At 43.9% G+C, this 9,698-nt stretch overlaps 1 protein-coding gene across 1 annotated transcript in view; it reads right to left on the reverse strand.

Annotated features, from left to right (window-relative positions):
- Window positions 1-294: 294 nt before the first annotated feature.
- LOC106573328 (EARP-interacting protein homolog) overlaps window positions 295-9,698 on the reverse strand; it is a 42,618-nt gene continuing 33,214 nt past the window's right edge. Inside the window, exons 7-9 of the mRNA XM_014148406.3 lie at window positions 4,303-4,470; window positions 1,259-1,426; window positions 295-634 (exon numbers count right to left, since the gene is read on the reverse strand). Coding sequence (XP_014003881.2) covers window positions 460-634; window positions 1,259-1,426; window positions 4,303-4,470 — 511 coding nt within the window. The 3' untranslated portion in view covers window positions 295-459. The remainder of the gene's footprint in view (window positions 635-1,258; window positions 1,427-4,302; window positions 4,471-9,698) is intronic.

Genomic DNA, 9,698 nt, shown 5'->3' on the forward strand with positions numbered 1-9,698 from the left:
CCCCATCCCTCCCCATTCTTTGCCCTCTATCCCTCTCTCCCCATCCCTCCACCTCTTTCCCTCTCTCCACATCCCTCCCCCTCTATTCCATCCCCATCCCTCTCTCCCATCCCCATCCCTCTCTCCCCATCCCTCCCTCTCTATCCCTCTCTCCCCATCCCTCCACCTCTTTCCCTCTCTCCACATCCCTCCCCCTCTATTCCATCCCCATCCCTCTCTCCCATCTCTCCCCATCCCTCGCCCTCTATTCCTCTCCCCATCCCTCCCCATTCTTCGCCCTCTATTCCTCTCTCCCCATCCCTCCCCATTCTTCGCCCTCTATTCCTCTCTCCCCATCCCTCCCCATTCTTCGCCCTCTGTCCCTCTCTCGCGATCCCTTCCCCTCTCTCCCCATCCCTCCCCCTCTCTCCCCATACCTCGCCCTCTATCGCTCTTTTCTCAGTCCAGTGTGAGGTCTGTCTAGAGCAGGATATGGTATTTGAGTGCGCGGGGGACCCTGTTGATGACCAGTCTGCCGTCATAGCTGAGTGAGGCAAAGAGCCATGGGTCTGCCGAGGACCACTCCACCGCGTATACACTGTCCTCATGCTCCTCATAGGTAGAGATGATACTGTCCTGCAGGGGCTCCTTAGTCCTAGAACACACACACACACACGGGTGAGGTGAGTTGAATAGGGGGAGTTAAGGACAAGGCTGCCTACCACACACAAACAAAGGTCTAGTTAATTTACTCAGTCTCTGTTCAAGGTCTGGTTGTGATTATACCAGGTACAGTACTCCTCCACACAGCTGACCCTGGCTTCCTATACACATACTAGGCTAGTTACTGTATCCTTTAAAAAATATCTATCTATCTATCTATCTATCTATCTATCTATCTATCTATCTATCTATCTATCTATCTATCTATCTATCTATCTATCTATCTATCTATCTATCTATATTACAATGTGTAGTGGTAGAAAGTCGGACCAGAAACGGAACAAAATAGGGAATGGCAAAGAATAGCAGAAGTTCATGAAGACCAGAGTACAGGGCTGAATCAAATGTATCAAAAATATGATTGCTAATAACTGGACAACTGTTGCACTGAACATGAGATGATGGATACAGTAATGACAGTGGACAGTTATGGCTGAGGTTGGTCCAAAATGGCTCAAAGGGGGGCCAGTTCTGGACAGATATGTCAGAAAGTGGACAGTGTTGACAAGTTATGACTGAGTGGACAGATATGTCATAAAGGTTTTGACTTCCATACTTCTCATCCTGGTGGTTGTCCTCTCCGTCGCTGAGGTCATCGTCGTCCACCAGGTGACCGAAGGGCTCGGAGGAGATGGACACCATGTTGGACAGAATCACCCTGCTGTCACTGCTGCCGGTCAGCACCAGCTGGTCATGAGAGTGGTTATAGCGCACGCTCCACACCCTGGGCACACACAGGGAATCAGTGAATGGGTGTTTTTAATCCATCCTATTTTAGTATCTATACATCTCTTTTTCCTTTTCTCCACTATCCGTCTTTCCCTCTGAGTGCAGGTTGACGTTTATTGTCATGAGTCTTGTCCTGGAGGCAGAACTGAGCAATTTCTGCTAGATGGGCCAGCTGAAAAGTCAAAATTGGCTATATCATAAAAATGTATGAAAACAAAATGAGCTTTTTGGTCTTAATTTAAGGTTAGCAGTGTGGTTAAGGTTAGGTTGATTTTATGACTTTGTGTCTGTGCCAGCTAGTGACCACAAGTCATGACAATAAATACCAACCTGCCCTCTGGCTCTTCAGTACATTTGTATGTGGTAATTGAGATGGATATGGGCTTTGTTTCTCTGCTGTTTAGTTTGTACTGCCGTAAGGTGTTGTGTAATGATGGTTAGTCAGTCTCTCTCTCTCATCCTAGGGCAGAGCACAGGGGTGGATCCTAGCTCCTTATAGAGAAGGATTGAAGAATAACTAGGCTGTTGACAGACAAGCTGCCTCAGCGCACTCTTTCCTCTTCCCTTCTAAAAACAAAATTGTCCCTAATACCAGAGCCCTGACGCCCTCGAAGCACTGTTCAGAAAACACTGGTAGGCTGGAACATCCTACCCATCAGAATAGTATCACATCTACACTGTTAAGGATACATTTGGCCAGTCTATCCGTCTTTCAGAGATAGCATCCTGTGTGTGTGTGTGTGTGTGTGTGTGTGTGTGTGTGTGTGTGTGTGTGTGTGTGTGTGTGTGTGTGTGTGTGTGTGTTTTTATCATGCAGTGATTGGTGTGCTGCTCTAGCTGCAGCATGGCTCTCAGACAGTCATTATCTGAGAGCGTGTCTCTACAGACATAGTACACACACCCCTGAATACTGCAGGGCACTGTGTTCAGCTAGCTACTTACATAGCCCTGAGCACTGCAGCTCATCACAGAATAGCTACAGTAAGCACCTATAACACACAGCTGAACACAGGGCCGGTCCGTGCCATTCTGCTGCACTAGGCGAGACCAAAAAATGCTACCCCCTGCAAAAGTGGAATAGTCCCATTAAGTAAAATGACGTTGAAAACGTATGATGTATTTTCCAGACGTTGAAGTGTGGTTCAATTTAGGTTCTGAATGAAAGGTGAAAAGACGTATTTTCCAGGATGTTGAAAAATCATATTTTTCGGACGTTGAAATCTGGTTTATTTTCTGTTTTGAATGAAAGTAGAAAATACTTGTTTTCCGGATGTTGAAAATACATATTTTTCTAGATGTTGAAATCAGGCTCATTTTTGGTACTGAATGAAATGTAAAAATATGTAATTTATAGACATCTATGTTTGGGCCAAATCAAGGCTGGTCCCGACTGGACAAAATCTGAACCAAACAAAGGTCTATGATTGGTTCAAATTTGGGCCGGACCGGACCACAAATCAATGTCCGTGGATGTTGAAATCAAGGCCGGTCTGGACCACACTAAATCTGAACCAAACATACAAGTCTATGATTGGTTCAGATTTTGTCTGGACCGGACCAAAAACCAAAGTCCGTGGACGTCGAAGGCCAGTCTGGACTGCACCAAAAAAATATGTCTGAAAGGCATCGGCGTCGGTCCGTGCTTATAGAGGTGTAGCCTAAAGTATTGCCTGAAATTTAATTTTATGAATGCCCATCTATGTGGTAAGCCTACCATTTGTAAAACACCGGACTGGACCAAAAAAAGACATCCAAAAGACATTGGCTCGTGCTTACTGGGGCGTAGCCTACTATGTCGGCTGCAATGTGACTAATCAATTTGCCTATTTAAGCTCAGAGCCTATTTGCAAAGCGTTTACACAGCGGGAAATGCAAAAGTATTTTATTTTTTCGCAATGATCAGCTTGTCAAAAATTGACGGATACAACTTGAAACCACTGATGAGGTGAAACTCCTGGACAACAGTTGTGATTGTCCATTCCATATTGCTCATTTTACTTTGACCTGTCCTGTTTTTAGGATATGTTGTTTTTTAACATGACAGCACATTTTTTATTTAGGTTAGGCTATTTGATCGGAGAAACCTGCATGATGTAAAAAATGTCCGTCTCATTACACTGTCATACATTTTAGGCTACAGAAAAGGCCACATACTCCTTCTACAATATCCTATACAGTATCTGCTACATGATTTATGTTAGATGATTTATTTGACGGAACGTTGGTGGAGAGTCGCAGCGATGCATCTCTCCAACAGCACTCTGGAGAGGCGCGCTGGGAATGGACAAGCTAAATATTTTGTGCCCCTACCTTAAACAAAGTGTGCACTGCTTATCACAGAGCGGCATCAGCGCTCACCTAAAAAGCACATATGCCACTAGTTGAGAGAAATTGTCATTGCTTTTAGGCAGAATTATGAGAGGTTTTATATGTCGTTGTTGGAGGTGAGTCGGTCAGTTTAGCTCAGAAAATGCCACCCTTGTCAATGCCTAATGAGCGGGCCGGCCATGCCGGAACGTGGCTGTGCAATGTACTTAACCTCTGATGGACAAGTTCTTTACATGAATGCATGTTTGTAGCAGCACCAAACTTCTTGTCATAACTAGACAAAGTATATTTTGACAGGCCCAGGCCAGTATATACAGTAGGGTAAGCACACGTACATGAGTGGGATAGGACTGTTCAGTGTCCTTTGTTAGCAAATTGATGCTTATTGGTAGGAATGATGTTAATCTTCTGTTGGTTGTACAAAGTGGGGGTTAGGCTACACCACAAAGATGGAAAAAATGCGGATGTATCTGCTGTGTGTGTGTGTGTGTGTGTGTGTGGGTGTGTGTGTGTGTGTGTCTACAGCGCAGCACAGGTGCCCACCAGTGGGAGTGCTCTTCCAGGTTCTTAACTGGCTCGTTGATGTTTCTCACGTCCCAGAATTTGACCTTGCAGTCGTCCCCACAGCTGGCCAGGTAGTACTGTTTGTTAGGATTGAAGTCCAGGTCTCGAACCAGCTGTCCGTGAGCATTCTCAATGCAGTAGATCTGACTGGGGACAAGAGAGAGAGGGGGAATGATAGAGAAAGAGTGAAAGAGAAATGAGAGAGAGAGAGAGAGAGAGAGAGAGAGAGAGAGAGAGAGAGAGAGAGAGAGAGAGAGAAAGAAAGGAGAAAACACCAGAGCAACCCTCCCTGATGACATAAATCAGAGATAGAAGCCTGTAGTGGTGCTGTACACTGGGTGAAGGCCAGACTGGATTTCCTGTCCTATAAAAGCCTGACTTGTTATAAAGCCAGGAGTCATAATCACACACGGCCTTGACTTCCTGCTCCTCTCTGCTGGGGAGAGGTAAGTGTTGAGGCACCAAAATAGGAATGAAAGACCAGAGAAGAGAGAAGAGGAAATACTTTTCTGCTTCAGATGCTGTTTGTTGTAAACCTTCTCTCCTCTTAACTGGACAGGAACCTACACCTTTCCTCACATCTTCTTCCATCATCTTCTCTTCTGTCCTCCCCTTTTCTCCCCCTCCCCATTCCTCCCTACCTCTCCCCCTCCATTCCTCCTCTCATCTTTCCTCCATCTCCTGCTCTGATGACTGAAGAGGAACCAGGGCGGCCTATGGAAAAGCATTGCCCACAGTGCTCCCTGCTCTCCTCCACCAAACACCATGTACCCTGCCAATCTCATTAAAAAGGGAGGTAAAATACAATGATCTGATGGCTTCAATGAGGTCAGGATGACAGTCTATATGGCTCTATGACTATATGCTTTGGGACGTCACAGAGCGACCAGACACTGGCATCAGCTCCCTCCCTCTCACCCCAAAAAATGTCAACAGCGTTTCATCTTGTGGCTTTTAAAATGACTTGAGATGATATTTTGATGTGTAGCATTTCACACCGATTCGGTGTTCCGGTGTGTGTGTGGGTGTGTGGTGTCACTCTGCTGTCATATGCACAATCTGCCCCCGATTGACTGACTCCTCTGTAACTGGTGTGACCTCTGGCCAGGGTGTGACAGTGTGTGTGTGTCGTAAACTCTGTCCTCCATGGAAAAGGACGCACAGGGGAAATGGAGCAGGAAATTGGGTTAGTTTCGGTGCTTCCAGAATGCTTCCGAGCATCCTGCTCCGCTCCCTCCACCTAGCAAATATAAAATGGAAATCCTGAGCAAAGCCTGGCTGGAACCCTCCTGACAAAGTATTAGGGATTATAGAACTTCCTAGCTTAAGCCTCCGGACACAGTGAAACTAAATCTACTCGTTCTCCCTTACGGCTGTGAGGGCCAAAACAAGCTATTACACACAGGAACATGTGCACACACACACACACTGCCCCCTCTAACCTCAGTCTGGGTGATACATCGCTATGTTGAGGGGATGGACTGGATATCACACTCATCACAGGTCTCCGTTTCTATGACAACTGCAGTTTCATCGTTTATCAAAATTAAAGCCTAGCTTTGAGAGGAGTTGGGAAGGAAGGAGGGAGGGAGAGACTGTCCATGCACAAAAGTAAGGGATCATTACATCAATATTGTGGGTTGATTGAGAGATATCTTTATGGCCAATAATAAAGCAATTCTTGATGCTTAAAAGTCTCAGAGCAACAAAGTGTTCCTAGTGTTACTCTGTAAATATGAACAGCCATGCCAATAAACTCCCAAAAGTTGAAGTCAGAAGTTACATACACTTAGGTTGGAGTCATTAAAACTCGTTTTTCAACCACTGCACAAATCTCTTGCTAACAAACTATAGTTTTGGTAAGACGGTAGGACATCTACTTTGTGGATGACACAAGTAATTTTTCCAACAATTGTTGACAGACAGATTATTTCACTTATAATTTACTGTATCACAATTCCAGTGGGTAAGAAGTTTACATACATTAAGTTGACCGTGCCTTTAAACAGCTTGGAAAATTCCAGAAAATGATGTCATGGCTTTAGGAGCTTCTGATAGGCCAATTGACATCATTTGAGTCAATTGGAGGTGTACCTGTGGATGTATTTCAAGGCCTACCATCAAACTCAGTGCCTCTTTGCTTGACATCATAAGAAAATCAAAAGAAATCAGCCAAGACCTCAGGAAAAGAATTGTAGACCTCCACAAGTCTGGTTCATCCTTGAGAGCAATTTCCATAAGCCTGAAGGTACCATGTTCATCTGTACAAACAATAGTATGCAAGTATAAACACCATGGGACCAGGCAGCCGTCACAGCGCTCAGGAAGGAGATGCATTTTGTCTCCTAGAAATGAATGTACTTTGGTCCGAAAAGTGCAAATTAATCCCAGAACAACAGCAAATGACCTTGTGAAGATGCCAGAGGAAACAGGTACAAAATGATCTATATCCACAGTAAAACGAGTCCTATATCGACATAACCTGAAAGGCTGCTCAGCAAGGAAGAAGAAGAAGCCACTGCTCCAAAACCGCCATAAGCCAGAATACGGTTTGCAACTGCACATGGGGACAAAGATCGTCGTTTTTGGAGAAATGTCCTCTGGTCTGATGAAACCAAAATAAAAATGTTTGGCCATAATGACCATCGTTATGTTCGGAGGAAAAGGGGGGATGCTTGCAAGCCGAAGAACACCATCCCAACTTTGAAGCACGGGAGTGGCAGCATCATGTTGTTGGGGTGCTTTGCTGCAGGAGGGACTGGTGCATTTCACAAAATAGATGGCTTCATGAGTAGGGAAATTTTGTGGATATATTGAAGCAACATCTCAAGACATCAGTCAGGAAGTTAAAGCTTGGTCGCAAATGGGTCTTCCAAATGGACAATGACCCCAAGCATACTTCCAAAGTTGTGGCACAATGGCTTAAGGACAACAAAGTCAAGGTATTGGAGTGGCCATCACAAAGCCCTGACCTCAATCTTATAGAACATTTGTGGGAAGAACTGAAAAAGCGTGTGCGAGCAGGGAGGTCTACAAACCTGACTCAGTTGTATGTAAACTTCTGACCCACTGGGAATGTGATGAAAGAAATAAAAGCTGAAATAAATCAATCATTCTCTCTACTATTATTCTGACATTTCACATTCTTAAAATAAAGTGGTGATTCTAACTGACCTAAAACAGGGAATTTTTACTCTGATTAAATGTCAGGAATTGTGAAAAACTGAGTTTAAATGTATTTGGCTAAGGTGTATGTAAACTTCCGACTTCAACTGTACATCTGACATTTCTAAATAAACCCATAATCTATTTAATGGAGAGGTATAATATTTCCCACACATCCAAGCATGGCTGAGGTTCTCCAGTAACAGTAATGTTGTGACCGGTCTGCCATCCTGGGGACAGCAGATGAGAAGGTCATGGATGATTGATGTGACAGACAAAGTTCAGGAGGTTAACGTCAAATAAACAAAACACATGTCGCTCGCAGTAGACAACTTTGATAAACTGTTAGTATCAAACTGCTAAGGGCTGAGGAAAATCCACTTTTTCTATCCCATCCTTCTACGTAACCAAAACATAGCAAATCATTCTGGTTTAGATGTGAGCAGCACCAGTGGGCTCTAGTGACTGTAGTTCTCTGTCTGGGTGAGATGGCTGTCCAATTCTATCCTGTTTCCCATTGTTGTCGGATGCCAGTGTGACTGTTTGAGTCCCTGCAGTGAGTCTCTCGACCCAGAGTGTGATGGAGCAAATAGAACTAGCATCAATCACACAGCTCTGCTGTCTACTCTATCTCTTCCCTAACACGCCTGGATACATGGGGATAAAACACTTTATTGAAAACACATCCGCTTTACAGATCAAGTAGAGGTTAGTGTGGTTAGTAAGCAAGTAACTCACAACAATGTTAAATTGAAACGTAAAACATAGCTTACTATACTAAACATAGCATACTATACTATTCACACCAGGGTTTTCATTATCCGGTAATTGCTGGCTTTTGCCCCCAAAAAACAAAAAAGGCGATAAATTAAAATTGTAGCTAACCAAATTGACCAGGAGAAAAAACAAATGGTAGGCAGGCTATCAGCGCATCACCCACCACTTTACAATGTGAACCGTAGGCAGTATGCATTTTGAAAACATATTTAATTGTTTAAAACCTGAATGTTTTACTTCATATTATGAGGCATGTCTTACCTTGCTTATAAAACCAACCATAGAAAAGTGGAGGCAATTATTTTATAAAGAATTCACAGGCAGCGCTTGAGTTTCAAGTTTGGGGAAGCATACAAATCCTCCTACCATCTGCATGTCAGTTATGATTGTGCATTTTCATGGAACCGTTTCATTTCAATAATAACGTTTCCGTTTCTCAAAATCATTGTCACGTGGTTAAATCCTACAAATCTTAATTAAAATGATACAAATATAAAAGTTTAAATTAAACTAATGCGAAAGCACCAGCCTCTGCCATATGGACACATTGCTTGATAAACCATGATCATTGGTGGCAAAATAGCCTAAATGAGCACATAGTGAAGTGCAATATTGTATCAAATCAAATAAACTGGATCCTTCCAGAAACTGTCTCTTGGGAACTTGCAACATTGTATAAAATAGCCTATTCCGGGCCCAGAGTTTCCCGCTGAGCTGGCACAGACAGCTGTTTCTGCGCAAGACAAAAAAGGTATTTTATGACGTTCCATTGGATATATGGGATCATCAGATGATGATATTTTGCTCTTTCACACCGAGGCTTGGTGATTATCGAGGGAGAGATTGTTGGCAAGATAATTCAAATAGGCCAACAGTGAGGAACTATTAGGCTATAATTCGCAATATGTAAAACAAAAACAGACTTTGTTGACTTACTGTGTGAGGTGAAGAAAAAATAACTGAGAAGCTAAGCATATTAGTGGTGGACCTGGTGACTAAGACAATCAGAAATCAAACATCCCCAAATGGGCACTTTCCTAGATTAGCGTGCAGCAGGCCAGGTAGGCAGCTACTACACGTGCTCAAGTGTGCACGCCCCCTCAACATTAACATGACAGAGAAACCAGACCGATGCTCATTGCCAGTGTCGGTTCTAGCTTTTATGGCTCCCTGGGCGAACACACCCGCCCCCTTCTTCTTGTCTCAACTAGAGTTCGACCGGCATGGCCGATTAATTAGGGCCGATTTCAAGTTTTCACAACAATCGGTAATCGGCATTTTTGGATGCCGATTATGGCCAATTACATTGCACTCCATGAGGAAACTGCGTGGCAGGCTGACCACCTGTTACGCGAGTGCAGCAAGGAGCCAAGGTAAGTTGCTATCTAGCGTTCAACTTATCTTATAAAAAACAATCAATCTTAATATAATTA

Source organism: Salmo salar, chromosome 01 (genome assembly GCF_965601325.2).
Source record: "Salmo salar chromosome 01, fSalSal1, whole genome shotgun sequence".
Classification (NCBI taxonomy): domain Eukaryota; kingdom Metazoa; phylum Chordata; class Actinopteri; order Salmoniformes; family Salmonidae; genus Salmo; species Salmo salar.